This window comes from Sceloporus undulatus, chromosome 4 (assembly GCF_019175285.1).
Source record: "Sceloporus undulatus isolate JIND9_A2432 ecotype Alabama chromosome 4, SceUnd_v1.1, whole genome shotgun sequence".
In the NCBI taxonomy this organism is placed as follows: domain Eukaryota; kingdom Metazoa; phylum Chordata; class Lepidosauria; order Squamata; family Phrynosomatidae; genus Sceloporus; species Sceloporus undulatus.
This window is the reverse complement of record NC_056525.1, coordinates 238,375,575-238,397,201: the sequence shown is the minus strand read 5'-3', so window position 1 is coordinate 238,397,201 and position 21,627 is coordinate 238,375,575. Positions and strand designations below refer to the sequence as shown.

Genomic DNA, 21,627 nt, shown 5'->3' with positions numbered 1-21,627 from the left:
ACAGTGCTCCACTGTGGATGCAGCCATTGTTGGGTGGGATTCCTTTGGGATGTCCTTGCTTGGAGCCCCAACAACTGCATCCTCCCTAGGACCAGGGAAAGGGGGCGGGGCAAAGGGGGCGGGGCTGGGAGCCCCCAGAAGGGCCGGCTGGCCAATAGCCACTCTTCCTCCTCCTCCTCTTTCTTCTTCTTCTTCTTCTTCTTCTTCTTCTTCTTCTTCTTCTTCAAGTGGGCGCCAAAGCGGAGCCTGACGTCAGTGGTCCATCAGCTGACCGGGGGCTGCCTGCCTTTCCCTCTGCCAGAGAGGCAGCAGCAGCAGCAGCAGCAGCAGCAGCAGCGAAGCAGGAGGACCAGGAGCAGCAGCAGCAGCCCAGCGCCGCAGCGGCCCCGGCAGCCTCCTTTCGGGAGAAGGAGGAGGAGGAGGAGAGGGGCCCTCCAGCCTCCCAGGACCAAAGGGGCGCCCTGGCTCCCGGAGCCCCACCTGGGAGCCCTGCTGGGGGCTGCTGAGCTCCTGGAGGGATGGGCCAGCCTTGGGAGGCGGAGGAAGGCAGGGGGCTGAAGAGGCTCTGCTCCTCCCTCTTCCCTGGGGCCCTGGCCTCCTAACCCCGGCCTCCCGGAGGGGCCAGTGCCTGGAGGTAGAGCCCCAGGGCTCCTCCTCCTCCTCCTTCTTCATCTCCTCCTCTTTCTTCTTCTACTTCTCTTTCATCGCCTCCTCCTCCTTCTTCTCTTTCATCTTCTTCTCCTCATTTTTTATCTTCTTCTCTTTCATCTCCTCCTTCTTCTTCTCCTCCTTCTCCTTCCTGCGTGAAGGGTCTTTCTTGGGTGTCTCCATTTCCCTTTACGGAGGAGCAGAGTTGCTGAAGCCCAAGGCTGAAGGGTTGGGGCTCTTTCTGCCGAAGAGTTGGGAAGGCCAAGGGGGCCTCCTCCTGGCAGCCGGCAAGGGCCCCCTTTAGCGCCCCGATGGCCCTCTCCTCTCTCCTCCGGAGCGGAGCCCCCCCGGAGCCCTCGGCGGGGCCTGAGGGGGGGCCCTGGGGCTGGCGCTGCTGCTGCTGCTGCCTCCTCCTCCTCGCCGCCGCCGCTGCTGCGAGGGGTGGCCTCTGCTGAGGAAGAAGAGGGAGGCTCTTCCCCCGCCTTGGCCTGGTGGTCCCCCTCCGGAGCAGAACGAGCCCCGGCTTCCTGGCTGAGCTTCCCGCCCGAGGCTGGGATGAAAGCATCGCAGAAGCCGAAGAGGTGCCTCCTCCCCTCGGACGCCTCTCGCTCGCCTTCCCGCCTCGGACTGAGCGAAGCGGCAAAGGAGAAGCAGCCCCTCCCCAAAAGCGCTTCTCCTCTCTCTTCTTTTCTCCCCACCCTCTCCTTCCTTCCTCCCTTCCTCTGCTTTTGCCCCGAGGGGCTTGGCTGCTGCCGCCGCCGCCGCCGCTGATGCTGACTTTTTCGGGGATTAGAGCCAGCCAGCGCCCCCCTCTCGCAACCCCAGCTGCATCTGGACACACACACAGAGAGAGAGAGAGCTGTGGGGATGAGTGTGGGCACAACCCTCCACTTCTCTGGACCCCGACAGGTTCCCTCCTGAGCTTCTGAAGCTGCATGATCCTGTTGCAGCTGGAGCTCTGTCTCTTCCAGCACTCCAAAAACTGACCTACATAGGATCGCACCTTGCAAGGACCCTCGGTGGTTACTCGGTGGTGGACCTCCAGCTTTGAGACCAGGGCTTCCAGGCCCTGCCTGCCATCTTGCGCTTCGCCAGGAGCCCAGGGAGCCAGAAGCACAAGGTGACGGGAGAAGACTTTGGCTGGAGACCTTGGCACGCTTGACCTACATGGACCGATGGACCAACCTTGTCAGAAAGCTAAGCAGATAACAGTGGACAAGAGGGACCCATGGCCTGTCTTTCCAAAAGAAAGATGGGCACCACTGCCAGGCTATCTGCGACCAAAGAGGTCAGCCCTCTCGGCATGAGAGACTCTTGCCTGTTTGTGTCCCTCCTTTGTAGGTTCATGAAGAGAGAGGCAACCATAAGCATGGGGCTTTGATCACACCAAACTGGACTTCAGCCACTCAGTTTGCAAGAGGCCCCTTACTTCCTCACCCAATCCTACTACAGTCAATGGGTGGTAGATGGGGTTGCACTTTACAAAGCTGACCGCCTGGACAGAAGGAACATCCAGTGCCAAAGAAGGGATGGGAAGGAACTTTGCTTCTGCAATAACCTCGGATCCCCTTGTCAGGAGAGTGAGAGGAGGCATCTGTTGGTCAATGTGATTCGTCTGACCCACCTGGCTGCCCTGATACCCACCACCATCACACACACACACCATGGAGTTGTCAGAGGTGCGCTGCTTGAGTGACAGTGACGAGTTGTACACCATTAACCAGACTCCCCCTGGCAGTGGTGCCCGCTCCCAGCGCCTGCTGTGGCAAACCGCGCTGCGCCATATCACCGAGCAGCGCTTCATCCAAGAGCACAGCAGCAGCAGCAGCAGTAGCAAAGCACTGGCCTCAGAGGAATCCTGTTGCTCCAACCACTCTCATCATCCTCGACGCCAGTCGGCAGGCAAGAGCCTCGGCAGCCACAACAACGGGGGTACAAAAGTCTTCCCAGAGCGCACCAGCAGCAGTGGGGACCTGGGCTTCCTGCACTTGGATGGCGCACCCAGCAACTCAGACTTCTTCCTCAACTGGGGCTACACTTACCGGGGTGTGATCTTCCCAACTTTGCGCAACTCCTTCAAATCCCGGGACTTGGAGCGCCTCTACCAGCGCTACTTCCTGGGCCAGAGGCGCAAATCAGAGGTGGTGGTGAACATCTTGGATGTGCTCACCAAGCTGACCCTCCTGCTACTCCACCTCACCTTGGCCTCAGCCCCCATGGACCCCCTCAAGGGCATTCTGCTGGGCTTCTTCACAGGCATTGAAGTGGTCATCTGTGCCTTAGTGGTGGTTAGGAAGGACACAACCTCTTACACCTACTTGCAGTACAGTGGGGTGGTCACTTGGGTGGCCATGGCGACACAGATTTTGGCGGCTAGCCTGGGATGTGGGCTTCTCGGTGATGGCATTGGCTATGTGCTCTTCACCCTCTTTGTCACCTACAGCATGCTGCCTCTGCCCCTGACTTGGGCCATCCTGGCTGGCTTAGTCACGTCCCTCTTGCAGCTTGTCATGCAGATAGTCATACCCAGGCAGATGGTGACCTCCATCAACCAGGTATTGTCTATGTGGGTTAATTCTTCTTTCTGCAGGAAATTGCCTTTTGTGATGCTTGTTCTGTCAGTGCTTGCTTCTCTCCTACCTGAGAAGAGTTAGGCTAAGGCAGTGAGTGTGGAAAGAAGTGAATCCACTCTTGTTTTAATCTGAACTCATCCAAGGGCCATAACACTATCCTCCAAAAAGGTTCAGCAACTTGGACAGCTCCTGTAAATGGCTTCATTACTGTAATGACATGAAAACCACCAGCCACCACTAGCCTGTTGCACATGCATCACCATTAGGGTAAAAACAGAGCTTGGAAAACTGTTTTGGGCTGTGTGTTGTTGTTGTTGTTTTTTGGGGGAAAACAACTCCTAGAATTTCCCATTCAGATGCAGTTCAAGCTGGATGGAAATTTTTGAGAGCTGTGGTCCAAACTGAGGAACTTTTCCTAAGTTCAGATGAACCTTTACCATAATAATAATAAATGAAATCAAAGCCCTCTGTGAAAGCAGGTATGGGTGCTGTAAGTCATCCAGATGGGAACACAATGACGAATGCACAGAAGTTGTTATTGATCAGCACCTGATTTTATGAGATCAGCCTTCCTCAATCTGGCATCCCCCACAGGTGTTGGACTACAATTCCAGCCATTCCAAACCAAGATGTGTTGGACTTGTAGTCAGTTGGAGAAATGGATCTGTCAAATCTGATTCTCTCTGTTCTTTCAAGGAGCCCTGGAGAGTATGCATGGGGTTATCCTGTTTTATCCCTGTCTGGTGATAGATTATGTAGAGACACGGCACAGTGATCAATGTGTCCCTGTGGCTTTATGGCTGAATTGGGAATTGGAACCTAAGTTTACCTACATCAACCTCAACAACCTACTCTTCAGAACTATTGCCAAGTGAATGCATAACTTAACCTCCTCCCACCATAGCTTTCCTTTTAAAAAAAAACATTCAGGTGTGATCTCAAATAGATCTGGGCTTTTATTTGGAAGCAGAACTGAGAGTGCGCATGTGGAGCAAGGTGGGGAATGACATTTTGATGTGGCTGGATAATTCATCATATCTCCCCTCTTTCCCTAAAAGCAATCACAACCACAACATGCTGCTTTTGATCCCTAAATCTATTTGGTTAACCATTTGATGAATTATGTGCATTTTAAGTGCAGTCCTATACACACCCACACACATATACATACACTAAGAGATAAGCCGACCTTACTTAATAGGACTTACTCTCAGGTAGGAATGTACAGGATTGAAGTTTTAGTGGAGTATACTGTATTCCTCTGTTTTGATTGGGTTTATGTATTATGTTAATTTTTGGAACGTCAGAATGTAAGTTCAGACTCATACGGTTGTGCCTGCAGTGCCTTTCAAAGGGATTTATTATCTGCACCTGATCCCTTCAAGTTCATTCTGATGTTATAAATTAACAAATGCAGCCTGAAATGTAGAAATGCATCAAAAGCCACCTCTTGAGTTTGTGGTTGAGTTAGTATCAAGTCCCTTTGTGTCTGAAGGGCAAATCGGATCATCCATTAAACCAGACTAGTTTTGAGCTGGCTTTCAGTGGTTGTGTGTTCTCCCCCCCACCCCCCACCCCCACCCCCGGTTCCCCTGGCAAACCAATATTTGCTTCCAGTCAAATCCAGATTGTAGAGATTACTTTTTGATAGTTGTTTCTTTCCTCTTCCTGGGCAAGGTTAAGGATAGGGCTGAGAAACTTCACCAGATCTATGTACCATATTTCTATCCCAACAGTCCTTCTGCCAGCCACACAAACTGTCACAAATGCCAATGAACAAAACTGAAACTGTCCAGAGGTCCATTACTTTTTTGAAAAACTGATTTATTTTTTTTAAAAAAAATGTTTTTAAAAGGGTGTTTTAAAAAAACTGTTCCTGGAGGCTTCCAGGTGAAGAAATGTCCTTTTTTGCCTCTTTGGCCAGAATAACAGTGACTCAGAGGTCTAAAGAGATTAAGACCCAAAAAATAACATTGGAGGCCACATGCTACATTTTTTTTTGCCCCAGTTTCAGGCTGGAGAAGGTGCATTGGAGGAAGTAAGCATTGCATCAATTTCCTCTATTACCCCAATTTCCTCTATTACCCCAATTTCCTCTGTTACCCCAATTTCTAATTTATCAGCAATTGGCTAATCTTTTATTTATTTAGCATGTGGGGCATCTGTGGACAGATCAGTTTGACATCCTTGGGTTTTGATTTTTAAAGGATGGCAATGATTAGGATTTTTTTTTGGGGGGGGGATCCATTCATTTGATTTCAAGTTTCCAGGTGGCTGTGCTATTTTTGAAAAGTTTTTTTCCCCTTAAGAACATGAACTTACTCAAGTAAAAGAAATAATGTCAGATGGATTAAAGGCTTTCTGATTTCAGGATTATCTTGTTGTGACACAATTAAATAGCATTTTTGCAGGACATGTCAAAACAAGGGTGGGGAGTGTATTCATCTGTCCCCCCCCCCCCAAAATAAAAAAAAAACAGGCACTGAATTTTTGAAACGCTAACCCAATCATCCTCCACCAGGACCTTCCAAGTGCATTGGATTACAAATCCCATTGTTCTTGGAAATGATGGGAGTTGTATAACACACCTGGAGAGAGTGTTGAGTTGGGAATGTTTGGGTTTAACAGATGTGCTTTACACACTAGATGGGCATGACTGCTTAACTTTGTGGGCTGTATCTACTGAGTAGATAATTCCTACATTAGTCTAGGTGGACAACTGTGGCAGGTCCAGGAGCTGGTTTTCCATTCTACCACCTCTGAGGGCTGCATGGACTGTGTGTATGAGATTGGTGCAAATAAACACAGAAATCTATTTCTGGTTTTGAAAAATCAGACTTTTTTTTAAAAAATGTTAAACAGTGCATGAGGCCCTTACAGTTTTTATTTCTGTTCTGTTAAAAGGTGAACTGCTGTTCCCAGTGGCTTCCAGGAGATGCAGTTCATCCCCTTTCTTCTCAATGGAGAAATGGCAACCTGGGGAATCTGGAGGGTTCAAAAGCCAGAACTGCATTAGAGGGCTACACACTAGGAACAGGCAGGGGTGTAGCTGTGGGAATGGGGCAAAATAAGAGTATTGCCCCCAAATAGGAATTCTGCCCTTCCAGTGAAAGTTTCCTTCAGTATCTGAATTTCTAACATTGCAATACTATAATTTTAAACATCAAATCTGCATTTATTAATACAGTTTAGGCATCCAAAGAAAAGGGACAAACAAAGTTACCAAGACAATGCAAATATAATGGTTTTAGGTGTGAACGATTTTCAGTGCCTCACTGTGCTATAGTTGAAATTTGGGGACTAATGGAAAATTTTATTAGAGGGACAGAATTCTTATTGTGTGTGTGTGGGGGGGGGGTCATTCCCTACCCTGTCCTTACGCTACAACCCCTTGGAATTGCATGCCAGAATTTCAGTGGGCTTCTATAGAAGTCTGGTTTCCCATTCCCTGAAAACTGTTGTTTCTCATGTCCACCTAACCAGGCCCTAAGGCCATCTACTGAGGCTTGCTAAGAATGGTCCTGCAAGTGAGGGGGGAGGGAGCCACATAGCCATGTTTTGCGGGGGGGGGGGGGGATAAAATTCCATACAGCATTATATTATTAGTAAGGCAGAGAAAGAAGAGATGCAATTCTATCAAGGCTTCCAAGGCTGCTCCATAAAGCAGGATGTTACAAAAAAGCAGGATGGAGGAGGTAAAGGTGGAAGGTGATAGACATTTAATCTCAAAGTCATGGAATCTGCATAGTGTCTTGATATGTAATGAGGATGAAGGATCTGCAGACTCTCAAACTGGATTCAGTAGGTATTGGGTTTCATCCAGACCAGTCCCTAGGGTTGCCAAAGTAGGAAAAAGAAACCCAGTGTTCTGCAAGCTCCCTCTTCATCTGCAATGAGACTTCTGCTGTTTCTAGTTGCAGCCCTCTCATCTGTTCCATATAGTTCTGGAGGCTCTTAGCCAGATTCTGGAAAGGGCATGGAAAAAGGAAGGGGAATCATCCTCTTTCCTGCTCTGTTGGGCAGAAACCAATCCAGTAGTGGGAGGAATTATTTGGATACCACCCAGACTAAGGGCATAACCACACTCCACAGTTTTAGCAGTGGGATTCCATTTTAACTGCTGTGGCTCTGCCCTACCAAATTCTGGGATTTATAGTTTAGTGAAAGTTTTCTAGGGGGCTCTAAGGTTGTAGTTCACACAATAAAAGAGAATTTTAAGCCTCTTGCTAAACTACATACCCCTGGTTTCCCGTAGGTGGAGGCATGGCAGTTAAATCGGGCTCAAACTGCTATAATTCTGCAGTGTGGATTTATTGTTAACTACTATCAAGTCAACTTTGACAGGGTGACCCTATGAATGAGAGATCTCCCAATCACTCTGCCATGAACAGCCCTGCTCAGAGCTTGCAGACTCAGGACTGTGGCTTCCTTGATTATCCTCCTGGAATGTGGCCCTCCTGCTTTTTCTCCTGACTTCTACCTTACCAAGCATTATTGTCTTTTATATCTCATGATATGGCAAAGAATGACAGTCTCAGTTTAGTTATCTTGGCTTCTAAGAAGAGGTCAGGCTTGATTTGCTCTAGGAACGATTTGGTTTTTTTTGCAGTCCACACTATCTATAGAACTTTTCTCCAGCTCTATATTTTGAATTTTTTTCCCTATCAGCTTTCTTCATTCTCCAACTTTCCCAACCACAGATAGAAATTGAAAATATGATGGTATAGCAGTCCTAACTTCAGTATTTAATAACATATCTTTACACTTCAAGATCTTTTCTAGTTAGTTCATACCTGAGTTATGTAGGGTGACCACGAGGGAGAAAACCTTTTTGGCAGAGGCCAAAACTGGTTCTGAAATATGGGCTCATCTGGTTCCTACACTACTGTCTCTTTGGAAGCAGGACAGGAATTTTCCCTCAGGGTTCTTAAAATCCATTGCAAATAGGTTATAAAATATTAATATCTTCAATATTCCTGTTTACATTGGTATCGCACTATTGATATGATTTGTAGTTTTTGGTCTCTCTTGATTTTATGACTATGGCTGAATTTAGTTTCTATTGTTATTAATTTTTTGTTTTGATTTATAGTAGTGCTGTTATCTGCTTTATATTTTGTGGGAATATTGTGATTTTTCAAAATCTCTTCATGGCTTAATAAAACTTGGTTGTCGGGGATATTAGAAAGTAAAATCAATCAATGAATTACTGGTAGCAAGAACTGGCAAACAAACTTTCTATATAGTTTGGAAAGAAACATTGTCACATGTTCTTTGCTATTTATACAGGACTGAAGTGAAAAGTTGGCAATCTGTTTTTGGGAGCCAAATGATAGTATATCCAGGACCATTGAAAAGAAATGCTTCTTCACAAAGTATAGTTAAACTGCAGATTTCACATCCACAGAATGCTGTTATGGCTGACAGTGTGGGTGGTTTTAAAAGAGGATTAGGTAGATTCACAAGAGCTGGTGTGGTGTAGTAGTTTGAGCATTGGACTATGCCTCTGGAGACAAACACGCAAATCTTCACTTGATTATGGAAACCCAGTGAATGATCTTGAACAAGTCACATTCTCTCAGCCTCAGAGGAAGGAAAAGACAACCTCCATCCCTGAACAAATCCTGCCAAGAAAACCCTTCCTTGGGGTCACCATAAGTTAGAAATGACTTGGAGGCACACATCAATAAAGACTGTGAAAGGCTGCTTGTCAAGAAGGCTATATGCTACCTTCAGTAACATAGGGAATATGTCTCCCAGTACCAGTTACAATAAGGTGCCATTGTGTTCCCCTCCAGCCTGTGGGCTTCTCATCTTCTTTGTTGATATGGGAACAGATGTGGATAGGCCACAATGAGTTTTTGTGTTAGACATGAACTTTTTGTGTTCCTTCAGGTCAGGTCTTTAGAATGAAGAATGAATAACTGCAGGCTGGCATTTTTAATTCTCCTGTGTGCAGGAAAATCATTTGTGTATGGAGAAAGCTACATTGTAGTGCAGGGGATTAGATTCTTTAAAATGACAGCTTTTTATGTACTGAGGGTATGTATGGGCCTCTCCCCCACTTTGTTTCACAGACAAGCATTCACATACGTAATTCAACCAAATGCCCTCTGAAAGGTATAGCCCATAAAAGTGGTATTATGTAATTCTACTGCATACATTAATCGTTTATTAATCCAGTAATTTTTTAAAAATCTTTTTCAAAAGTCTTCTCAGATGCAAAGTTTCTAGGAAGGCTCAAAATGCTTAAAAATTGTTTTCTTTTCTTTTTTTCTTTCTTTCTTGAATTGATTGCCTCCTGAGCAAATGTTGCCAAGAAAACCACATGGTAAGTTCACCTTAGGGTTGCCATATATCAGAAATGACTTGAAGATACATAGCAATAACAGTTTACTAGAGCCCCAGAATCTGTCTTAAGTGCCAGTGATTCAGCCTGTGATATTTGATGGAGGAATATAGAAGAGAACATTTCAGAGGATGTTCTGTGTGCATTTCTCTACTAAGTAAACACAAACATCTGGGATCAGGGAAAACAGCTTTGTACACAACTCAAAGGGCTATAGTCAGTCTATTTATAGTCCATCTAAATTCAGCCACTGAAATTTGATCATCTGCCACCTGGTGCTTAGTGTCTGATTTGCATGAATTTTTGTGTATGCTAATTTATGCATAAACTGAACCTAATTATGCATAAAGGTTTGTATGCTAATTTATACATAACCTTCCTTGATGCAAGTGGAGTCTCCACTGATGCAGATCATAACTATTTCACATTGTCCTCATTTTTAGTGTGACCTGGTAGCGAAGCCTTTAAGGATTAGCCTTTCAGATGTGTATGGTGATGAGATCTTTTGGTGATGAGTAAAATGCTTTCAGATGGCAGAGATGCAATCTGAGCCTTATAAACTTGGCAGTTTATGTAAAAACCACAACATTAAAGAAAAAAAGTGACAGTAACTAAACAGGACTCCTTCTTTGGAGGTCTTCAAACAGAGGCTGGATGGCCATCTCTGGGAGTGCTTTGATTGTGAATTCCTGCATGGCAGGAGGTTGGACTGGATGGCCCTTGTGGTCTCTTCCAACTCTATTATTCTATGATTCTAGAATCAAAGAATCATACAGCTGGAAGAGACCACAAGGGCCATCGAGTCCAACCCCCTGCCATGCAGGCAATCTAAATCAAAGCATCCCCGACAGATGGCCATCCAGCCTCTGTTTAAAGACCTCTAAAGAAAGAGACTCCACCACTCTCCAAGAGAGTGTGTTCCACTGTCGAACAGCCCCTACTGTCAGGAAGTTCCTCCTAATGTTGAGGTGGAATCTCTTTTCCTGTAGCCTGCATCCATTGCTCTGGGTCCTAGTCTCTTCTAGGGCAGACTAGCATCAGACAGTGGCATCACTAGAGCTTACATCACCTAGTGTAGTAACCCAGGATGTCACTTTCCCTTAACCTCTTCCCATACCATACCATACAGAATCCTTAGTAATGTTTGGAGAGGAGTGGTGTCAACCCCTCCTCTCCAACCCTTAGTGATGCACTCAGGTGGGGGAAAAACAACTGGGAAACATGATTACTTTTCTGCTGTGTGCATGATCTTCTAGATCAGTGGTTCTCAATCTTTGGATCTCAGAATGTTTTGGACTTCAACTCCCAGAAGTTCCAGCCATCTTGCCCAAATGATGGATTCTGGGAGCTGAAGTCTAAAATGCCTGGAGGATCCAAGGTTGGGAACCTCTGTTCTAGAGGCATCTGGTTGATGGCTATCAGAAACAACATAACTGTACTTCAAAATCAGATCAAGAACATATTGACATTTTGTTGATGCACTATGATATATGGTTTATTATTGGTTCTCAACACCTGATCTGCCAGATATTTTGGACTTCAACTCCCAGAAGCCCTAGGCAGTACAGCCAATGATCTGGAGTTCTGGGATTTGACGTCTAAAACATCCGGAAAACCAAAGCTTGAAAACCACAGAAAATGCTAGACCTACCTATCACCACATCACTTCTGTTACCCTCTACTCATGTAGGCGGACATTCTGAAAAGAAGACTTTCTGGTATCCTTGGAGGCTCCCCATGTTATTCCAGTCGTCCAAATTGCATAGAGAGCTTCCACAGAAAGTGGAGATTCTCTTTTTCATACTCCAAATGTAGAAGGTGACAGAATGGAGGGCTTTGGGCTGGCACATGCCTCATCCTCAAATGTTGACTAAAACCACATTTGATAATGCCTGGATAAGGTTTAGGTAGGTTTTTGATCTGATCTTGCAGGATACTTTTTATACTCTGATATTTTAGCATTCTTTCATCTTTGAATTTACAGATACAGAATCCTAATTTTGAAATGTTGTCTCTGATTGTGCAAAATGCTTATCACCTCTGGTTAATTTGTTCAGCAGATTTTCATGAGGATGTCTCTGATTTAAGGTGGAGGAGATGTATTTAATAATGGGATAGATATTTAGAAAATAGCAGAGATATTAGACTCCCCTCCCACTGAGAATTTTGTTTCTGAAAAACTGGAATCATTCAGAATGCCAATGAGCACCTTTAAAAAGCTTAAAATGTTAATGAAAATGATAATCACAATGGACAGACCATTCTGGTGGCATCATGACCTCTCTTTTTTCTTAGGGACTTTTCTCTTCAAGAGATGGGGAAGGAGATAGGCAAACATTGAATACAGATAAAGGAGAAAATCAGTTCAGGATGAAAAGATTGATGGACACACTGATCTAAATTCAATTGCTAGTCCAAGCTACAGTAAATTCAAATAAATGAATTGAATGGCAAGTCAAGAACCACACAGGATCTCATACATAAATCCTCTTCATTGTCTGGGTCTACTCTTTTCAGGACTAGCAAGTGAATTTAAGTCACCATTCCCTGTATTTCTGGTGTACAAGCATAAAAGCTTCTGAATATATAATCAAAACACTATTTCCTCACCTGCAAAGCAGCCCCAAGGTTTTCAGAAGTAGAAAGAAATTCAGGGGAAAGGAATTTGAATTGGGACAAAAGTGGTCCTACCTGGATCCACAGGATAGGTTGCAACAGAGTTGCAAATGTCAAGTATAACGAAGTTGTGTAAAAACCATAACATTAAAGGAAAAAGTAACAGTAGATAAAAGAACACACTAGCATCAAATAATCCAGACATCATCATCATCATCATCATCATCATCATCATCATCATCATCATCATTTGTATCCCTTCTCTCCCTGTATTGGATTGAGGTGGGTAACAACAAACATAAGAACAATAAAAATAGAACACAACAAGCCACAAGTAAAAACATAGCAAAACATATAACATCCAATTCCCTATCTCCCTCCCACCTTAAAATAGTTTTAAAAACAACAATTTCCAATAAAATGCTACCAATAAAATAGTCAATAAAATCAATCATGATCATAGTACGGAAGGAATGGCTATGCAACTGGAGAGTAAACATTCCAAGTCAGTTAGGGAACTCCTGCCAGAAGAGATCCATTTTTATTGCCTTCTTAAAGGTCTCTAAAGATGTTATGTGGCGGATCTCCTCCGTCAGGTCATTCCAGATTTTTGGAGCGGCAATAGAAAACATCCTCTGGGAAGTCGTTACGAGTCTAGTTTTCTTAGACTGCAAGAGATTCTTCCCAGAGGACCTGAGAATGCGGGAAGGATGGTATGGGAGGAGGCATTCCCTCAAGTAAGCTGGACCCAAGCCATGTAGAGCTTTATGGGTAATGACCAACACCTTATACTGTTCCCGGAAGCTAATAGGCAGCCAGTGTAGGGATTTTAAGATAGGTATAGTAGGATCAAATTTAGAACTCCCTGTAACCAATCTGGCTGCCATATATTGAACTAGTTGCAGCTTCCGAACGAGGCATGAGGGTTACCCCATGTAGAGGGCATTGCAGAAATCGAGATGAGAGGTTACCAGTGAATGTACAACCATTTCTAGGTTTTCCCATTTCAAGAAGGGTCGTAGCTGGTGTTTCAGCCGAAGCTGATAACAGGCTCTCCTGGCCGTCGCATCCACCTGAGATGACAGCTGAAGTAATGAGTCCAGGAGTATCCCCAAGCTACGAACACAGTCCTTTAGGGGAAGTTTATCACCATTCCCGGATTAGGATTGCCTATAGCGAGTACCTCCATTTTATTTGGATTCAGTTTAAGTGTATTTTCCCTCATCCAATCCATTACTGACCTCAGACAGTCATTCAGAGGGGAGATGCCATCCTTGGTCACTGGAGCAGTCTGAGACATGGAGAAGCAAATTTGGGTGTCATCAGCATACTTATAAGCCCCCGCCCCATGTCTCTGGATGATCTCACCGAGCAGCTTCATGTAAATGTTGAATAGCATTGGAGACAGTATCGCGCCTTGAGGGACAAGTCTCATTATTTAACAGGCTACCAGAAAAGCAACTTCCTAGCAAAAGCCAGAAAGGATGGGGCAGAATAAGAGAATTGTGTAATTGTGCTGCATCTACACTGCAGAATTAATGCATTCTGAAACTATTTGAACTGTCATGTCTCAATGTATGGAATTCTGAGATTCATAGCTTTGTGAGATATTTAGTCTTCTCTGTCAAAGAGCTCTGGTCCCACAACAAACTACAAATCCTAGGATTCCCTAGTACTGAGCCGTGACAGTTAACACGTTGTCAAACTGTGGCAGCAGCCTTTGGCAACTCTGTGTGTGTATGTTGTGTGCCTTCAAGTCATTTCTGACTTACAGTGACTCTAATGCAAATCTATCATTGGGTTTTTTTGGCAAGATTTGGTCAGAGGAGGTTTGCCATTGCTTTCTAGTAAACACTATATCATGGCATTCACTACAATTCAGGTATTAGAGGCAGCATTAGAGGCAAAGATGATGTATCATAGGAAGCTTTCATGGAAGAAGGCTATCCAGAGGGCAAGGGCATCTGGGGAAGTGGGGAGAAATATAGGAAAGCAGATTTTGGCTAAACACAAAGAGAAATATGCAAATGGCAAGAGTTGTTCAACAGTGGGACATAGTGTCTTCAGAGTGGAGGCATTTTTCTGTGTTGAATAAATTTAAACATAGATGTTCATCTGTCAGGGAAATTGTAGTTGCAAGAGGAAGAGTTAACAATGTAAAAAAGGGGGTATTTCTTAGGATTGCGAGGTGAAATGCAGAACAGGACTCCTGCACCTTTAATGGTTGTGCAGAAGAAGGAATTTCAACTTGTATAAGATCCCAGAAATGTTAGAGTTTATTTTAAAATGCCTTTCCATCCTTTTCTGGATGTGTTTGGGAGCCAGTAGGAGCATAATAAAAGAGTTCTCATACCTGGGATCAAACATTGATAGAAACAGGAACTGCAGCCAGAAAATCAGAAGAAGATTAAAAATGGTGAGAGTGGCTGTGAAAGAGCTAGAAAAGATCCTAAAATGCAAAGATATACAACTGAACACTAAAATTAGAATCATACAAGCCACTATATTCCCTCTTACCATCTATAGATGTGAGAGCTGGTATGTTAAGAAAGAAATTAGGAGGAAAATCAGTTCATTTGAGATGTGTTGCTGAAAAAGAGTGCTGAGGATTCTGTGGACAGCCAAAAAGGCAAACAAATGGTGCTAGAGCAGATCAAGCCATAAATGTCCATGGAAGCCAAGATGACAAAACTGAGGCTTTTGTACTTTGGCCATATCATGAGGAGGCATGACTCATTGGAAAAAAAAATAATGATAGGAAAAGTAGAGGGAAGTAGAAACAGAGGAAGGTCACATGCTAGATGGATGGACTCTATTAGGAGGTCACAGGTATGACTTTGAAGGAACTAAGCAGAACAGTGGAGGATAGAGAGTCTTGGAAATGTCTCATCCACAGGGTCATCATGGGTCAAAATCAGTTGGAGGGTGGTTAACAACAACAAAGGCACATCCTAGGAACAACACAGGATCTATGGATGTAAGATGAAAATAATTAAGACAGTAATATCAGAGTTCAGATAGTCTTTTAAAAAAATCCACCCCACTGACAGCTATTTTCTAGTTCGGTGCTATTGGTAAAAACCTGTAGCAGAGGAACTGGGAGCTATCCCCATCTCTCAGTGCTGAAATATTTTCGCTCCACTGCAGTTGCTAAAATATGCTAGAATTACAGGATTTTCATTTGGCTCCCTCTAGTGGTTTTTCATTGCCAGTTAGTCACAACTGAATTCTTGATTTAGTTTGGATTCTGGTTTTTTCAGTTATCTGAAAATCATATATCTCATAGAGGTATTAGACATGGTATGTTCCGTTTGAAAGAAAAGGAATCAGTTTAAGGAGTATTCTTCTGGCATTCAGGAACCACATGTGAGATGGAATACTCTCAGAATATTATTCAAGAAACGTGAAAGTGAACTGCATATAATGCAATTATATTTTTATATATGCAGAACTGTGTGTGTGTGTGTGTGTGTGTGTGTGTGTGTGTGTGTGTAATCCAATGGAATAATGTAAGGTTTCATTGTGCAATCAAATGATTGCTATAGAGATGGGTGCCAGACTATTGCAAGTGTTTCTTCTTTTAGAAATGAGGAGTCACATAAAAATGTGTAGAAATTGGACAACATGTTTCATATTCTAATCATGTATTTCATTACCTGCTCCTTCTCGCTCTCAGAACACTACATGTTTGTGCATCATGGGGATTAGAAGAAGGGCATCTTTAGTACATAGTTGGGGAACTACTGTTGTGGAATTGCAACTTTGATCAGCCCTTGATGGCATAGCCAATGATGAGAGATCATGGTGTTTACAATCCAACAATGTCTGGAGGGCCATATGTTCCCTATCCATGTCCTAAAGGCTAAGACAATGAGGGAACCCTAATTCATAAGTCAAAGCAGACTTGATAGGACATAAAAACAACAGATTCATAAAAGGGAGGAAGCTGAGAGTGAAAATGGAAATGGTCGACATAGTCATGGAGCTTCAATATTTGGCATCGTTGATTAAAGGCATCTCATGCAGAAATACTGGTAAAGGCTGAAATTAAAATACACTATGCACAGTTGGCTTGATTGTGTATAAGATAATACACAAGAGAAAGACCAACCATTCTGCAACCTCATCAAAATTTGTTTCACTGCCAGATTGAGGCTATGGACACCTGGATCTATACCTAAGGAGTGTGTTGTCCATCCCTAGGGAGAACACTGGAGGCTTGAGTATAGCAGGAGGGCCACACCCAAGTGGTAGATCCTATGTTTTGCATGTGGAAGAACCCAGGTTCAGTCCCAAATATAGTTGGGGAAATCCATGCCTGAAATAATAGGGAGCCACTACCAGACAACTCTGTGTTCAATAGCCAAGCAATGTAAAACTCTGCTGCCGTATCTACCCTAACAAGGGTGGAAAGTTTCCAGTGGCTACAGTTTTCTGAAGGGAGTCTCATTGGCAGTATCCAAGTGGTTGTTTTAATGGTCCTATTGGTCATGTGTGACAAACTTGTGACCAAGTACTATAAATTACTTGGGGGGGGGGGGTTGATTACTTCTTTGTGTGAACATAACAGGACTCCAGCCAAAATAATGAACTAGTATTTATTTTATATCAAACCTCGCCAGTGTAGGGGCTGCATATTGTTTGTAAAATCACAGAAATCAAAAATCCTGAAAAGCCCTCTGCAGTCCCAAAGGCTTTTCCAAGGCATGTTTCCACATCTGGTCATCATCCCTAAATGTACTGCAGCAGCTCCTGGAAGACCACGCTTGATATAGTTTAACATTAACAGAGGGATATCAGGGTTTTTAGTTTCAGTTTTTAACTGTTGTTTTTATGAATTGATATTGTGTTTTAATATGTTAGACTGTTTAATACTGTCTTAAGGGGGGAGGGATAAAGTGTTTTTAATTGTCATATTTTATATTTTCCTGTTGTTAACTGCCCGGATTGGTTTGCCAGAGGGCGGTATACAAATAAATTATTATTATTATTATTATTATTATTATTATTATCAAATATGAGTTTTCTGTTTCCCTTCTATGTTGTTTCCAATTGAGCACATTGCAGAGAAACAATGACTTGTACTTCAGATCACATTACCTCCCTTGTATGCTGTATTGATTTCTTGCTTGCTGTTGTGATGTAGCACTCTCTCTCTCTCTGCTTCATGGCACCCAAGGTTTTTATAATCTCGCACTGGGGATCATTTCCAAGCTTTAACAATTCTCCTCAATTTATAATCCTCATTGGGCAATTGTCTCTAGTGATCTCTTTTGCTTCTTTGAGATTTTGTCCCCCAATAAATGTAGCTTAAAACCAACACATCATTAATTCTTTATTTACTTCAAGGGGAGACTGTACCCCTCAGCAGTGTTGCCCAGATAATGGGAGAGCCCATTATCCCATCCCCTCTTACTACTCATGACATATGCTATGTAGTCTTAGCAATGGAACTGCAACATTGTCATACACTTGTAGAATATGTTGTTGATATTCCAGTAGTGACAATAATTTGCTAGCCATTTGTTTGCACATGTTTATGAATTTGTTTACATAAACATCACACCATTCCATTTATTTTAAAAACTGTATTTCGTCGTTATCAACCAGATTAAAAACCTTTCATTGACTGACTTAATCTAGAACAGGGCTTCTCCAGCTATCTGGTGCAAAGGACTGGCAATTATTTTCCCAGCCCTCACTGTGCTAGGAGCCAACACTGGATTGGTGCTCACTGGGTACAATTTTTTTCTTTCTTCCCACACTTTCCAGGGACTGGCACACTCAAGAACTGGCACTGGTCCAGGGATCACCATCCTGAGTAGCACCATTTTCATGGGAATTTCAGTATATTGCACAGTATTAAAAAGGCCCATGTCTGCAGAGATTTCAGGTGTACAATCAAGAATATTATGCAATACTCCAAAAAGGCAGAGCCAGAAAATAAACATGAACATGAAGTGGACTGTTTGTTTTGAGTAGCTATCTGCCTTCCATTTTGGGGGCAAAACTGGTAACAGTGTTTGCAGTCTTGCCATTTGCATCCCTCAGTCTTTCACGAGTGGCAAGAGCTGCAGGACAAAATGGGGTGTGTGCCTGCACTGCACAACCATTCAAGCCAATGGGGGTTGAATACTTGTGATTTTTTGCTTTCGCAGGGGTGGGGTCTGGAACAGATCTCCCACGAAAATGGAGGGGTGTCTATATTTAAAATGCTACTTTTTTTGGTCTGTAGAGTTCATTAGTTGTTACAGTTATATAAATAATGTCATAAAAGGCCTGCTTTGTGCATCTAGTGCTGTTTGAATTCTTCAACAAACAATTACTGTGAGGGACAAAAATATCATGTCTACCTGGATGAAGGTTAACATGTTGTTCCTTTAAGTACTGGTATGTATACTGTAAATGATAGTGACCAGTAGAGAGCCAGCATGGTGTAATGTTTGGAGCATTTGACTATGACTTTGAATACCAGTATTTGAATCCCCACTCTGCCACCAGAGATTGACAAGTCACACCCTCTCAGAAGGCAAAGGCAAACCCGCTCTGAATAAATCATGCCATGAAAATCTTGTAATAGATTTGCCTTAAGGTTGTCATAAGTTGGCAACAGCTTGAAGGCACACAACAACAACAAAGCGTAGTGGATTCAGGCAGGATCAACATTCAAAATGATCTGAATAGACTAGAAAGCTGGGCCAAAGCTAACAAAATGAAATTCAACACAGAGAAATGTAAGGTACTGCACTTAGGGCAGAAAAATGAAATGTACAGATATAGGATGGGGGACACCTGGCTGAATGAAACTACTTGTGAAAGGGATCTAGGAATCCAAGTAGACCACAAGTTGAACATGAGTCAACAGTGCGATGCAGCAGCTAACAAGGCCAATGAGATTTTAGGCTGCATCAATAGAAGTATAGTGTCTAGATCAAGAGAAGTAAAAGTGCCACTGTATTCTGCTCTGGTCAGGCCCCACCTGGAATATTGTGTCCAGTTCTGGGCACCACAATTCAAAAAGGACATTGAGAAACTGGACCGTGTCCAAAGGAGGGCGACTAAAATGGCGAAGGGTCTGGAAACCATGCCCTATGAGGAACGACTCAGGGAGCTAGGGATGTTTAGCCTGGAGAAAAGAAAATTAAGAGGTGATATGATATCCCTGTTTAAATATTTGAAGGGGTGTCACATCCAGGAGGGAACAAGTTTGTTTTCTGCTGCTCCAGAGAAAAAGGACCAGGAACAATGGATCCAAACTGCAGGAAAAGAGATTCCACCTCAACATTAGGAAGAACTTCCTGACAGTAAGGGCTGTTTGACAGTGGAACAAATTCCCTCAGAGTGTAGTGGAGTCTCCTTCCTTGGAGGTCTTTAAGCAGAGGCTAGATTGCCATCTGCTGGGGATGCTTTGATTTGGATTTCCTGCATGGCAGGGGGTTGGGCTGGATGGCCCTTGTGGTCTCTTCCAACTCTATGATTCTACACAATGCTGTTACTTTTTACTTCAGAGGGACAATTACATAGTCTGCCATTCCACTTCAGTTTCATTATTCTCTCTGATTTTAGCTGAAGTTTTCACAGTAATAGTTTGGGGAAAGGTGGACAATTTTTCAAAGAAGAAGGTATCATTGTGAGTTATCACTGCTGGAATGTATGGCTCTTGGGAACAAGTAATTTTTTAATATATAAAAATCCCCTCAAAAATGAGTGTATTCATAATACAAGTTGAGTATCCCTTATCAAAAATGCTTGGAACCAGAAGTGTTTCAGAGTTTGGATTTCTTCAGATTATGGAATACAAGTAGCCTAGTTCATACTATATTTGCAAGGCTGGAGAGACACAAGAAAAATGTGAAGCTGGGGGGAGGTATAAGGATGTGTGAAATGGCCAGATTCCAAGCGTGGTGCTTGGCATGAATCCATGCTTCCCACCATTTTGCAGATCCTTCTCTCTCTCTCTCTCTCTCTCTCTCTCTCTCTAACCTTGTATCTCTCTCCAGCTGTCCAGAGAGTACAGATCTTTGGGGAGCCCACCAGCTGCCCATTTCCCTCTTGCAAACAAACAAGCAGGAGCACTGCATCATATCCTCGAAGCATCATGCTGGATTTTGGAGCATTTTAGATTTTGGATGTTTGGATAAGGGGTACACAACCTGTAACAGCATTCCATTCCTTCATATTTTTTACATTTCTTTCCTTTTCAGTGCACAAGGAGATTTACATGCTATATTTGCTGTCAGTTAGAAAGGATGCTTTAGGGATTATCAACTGTGCTGTAGAGATTTATACATATAAAGAAAAATATAATCATAAACTGGGTACTTTTAGAATGAGGTATTTGTATGTGTGTGTGAAAGAGAGGAAGCAAGAGTTAGCCTTTCAGTTCTATAACAGACCTGATTGATGCTGATTTGTATTAAGCTTAGTGGAAAATTAAGTGTTTGTTTTGTTAAGTTATGCTGCATTGCATAATAAACTCTTTGTTCTTAACACAGGCTCTTTATTTACCACAAATGACAATTAAGCTAGGAGAAGATGATGATATATGATGGTGATTCTTTCAGTGCCTTTGTAAAAGTTTGTCACCAAAACACACTGAACATTTTATTCTTTGAATAAAATTTCATATTATTTTCAGAGTCTTCGTCACAGCAGAGACCTCAGACTTCTGGTAAATGTGGGGTAGAGAACCTCAGGCTTCAGAGCTGAATCTGGCCATATTGAGGTTTCAGTTCAATCCACTACTTAGATACTCATATCCCATTACCCATGAAATCATCATGTGGTGGTTTCTCACATTTTATGTCTGCCCCCTTCCATTGTAAAAGTTTGAAATGCCTCTCCAAAGACTACTTTCAAGCTGATAATTTTGGTCCCACACTTTAACCTTTGGGCACACCCACCTCTGGAATGCGGTGCTGGAAAATATATCTGAAACTGAATTCAACCCTCAGGCTGAAGGAGTTTTTCCATATAGCAAAGGTTGTGACTTCAGCAGTCCTTGAGGGGAATTGCTTATATCCTTTGGGATACAGGCTCTTGACTGAAGCCTCTAGTTGGTTGGTTTGTGTGCTTGCTTGTTGTATTTATACTATGCCTTTGCTGCAGTGAGCTCAAGATGGCGTACTCACAATGGTTCTTTGGGATAGGCTGGGTGTTTGAGAGAGTTAATGGCTGATAAGAACACAAATTGTGAATTTCATAAAAGCATAGAGTTTATGATAAAATCATAAAGTTTATGACCACAAGGTCCATGACTCAATGAAGACTCAATGGAGACCCAAAGTGGGTGTTCCTTGTCCAACAGTCTAACCATTAAAGTGTAACAGTGGCAGCTGATGGTTTCCTTATCAGTGGGCCAGTGTGTCCATTCTACACTATAGTCTGCCTGTTAAATGAAATGCCCAGGGTGCTGAACTCCACTCCAGCTAGGTTAAGCAC

General features: G+C 43.3%; 1 protein-coding gene across 2 annotated transcripts in view; it reads left to right on the top strand.

Moving 5' to 3' along the window:
* The first annotated feature begins 740 nt into the window (after positions 1 to 740).
* The window catches only part of ADCY8 (adenylate cyclase 8), a 136,773-nt gene continuing 115,886 nt past the window's right edge, over positions 741 to 21,627 (top strand). For both annotated transcript variants that reach the window (XM_042465718.1, XM_042465717.1), the window contains exon 1: positions 741 to 3,203. In XM_042465718.1, the coding sequence (XP_042321652.1) occupies positions 2,313 to 3,203 (891 nt within the window). In that variant the 5' untranslated portion in view covers positions 741 to 2,312. The remainder of the gene's footprint in view (positions 3,204 to 21,627) is intronic.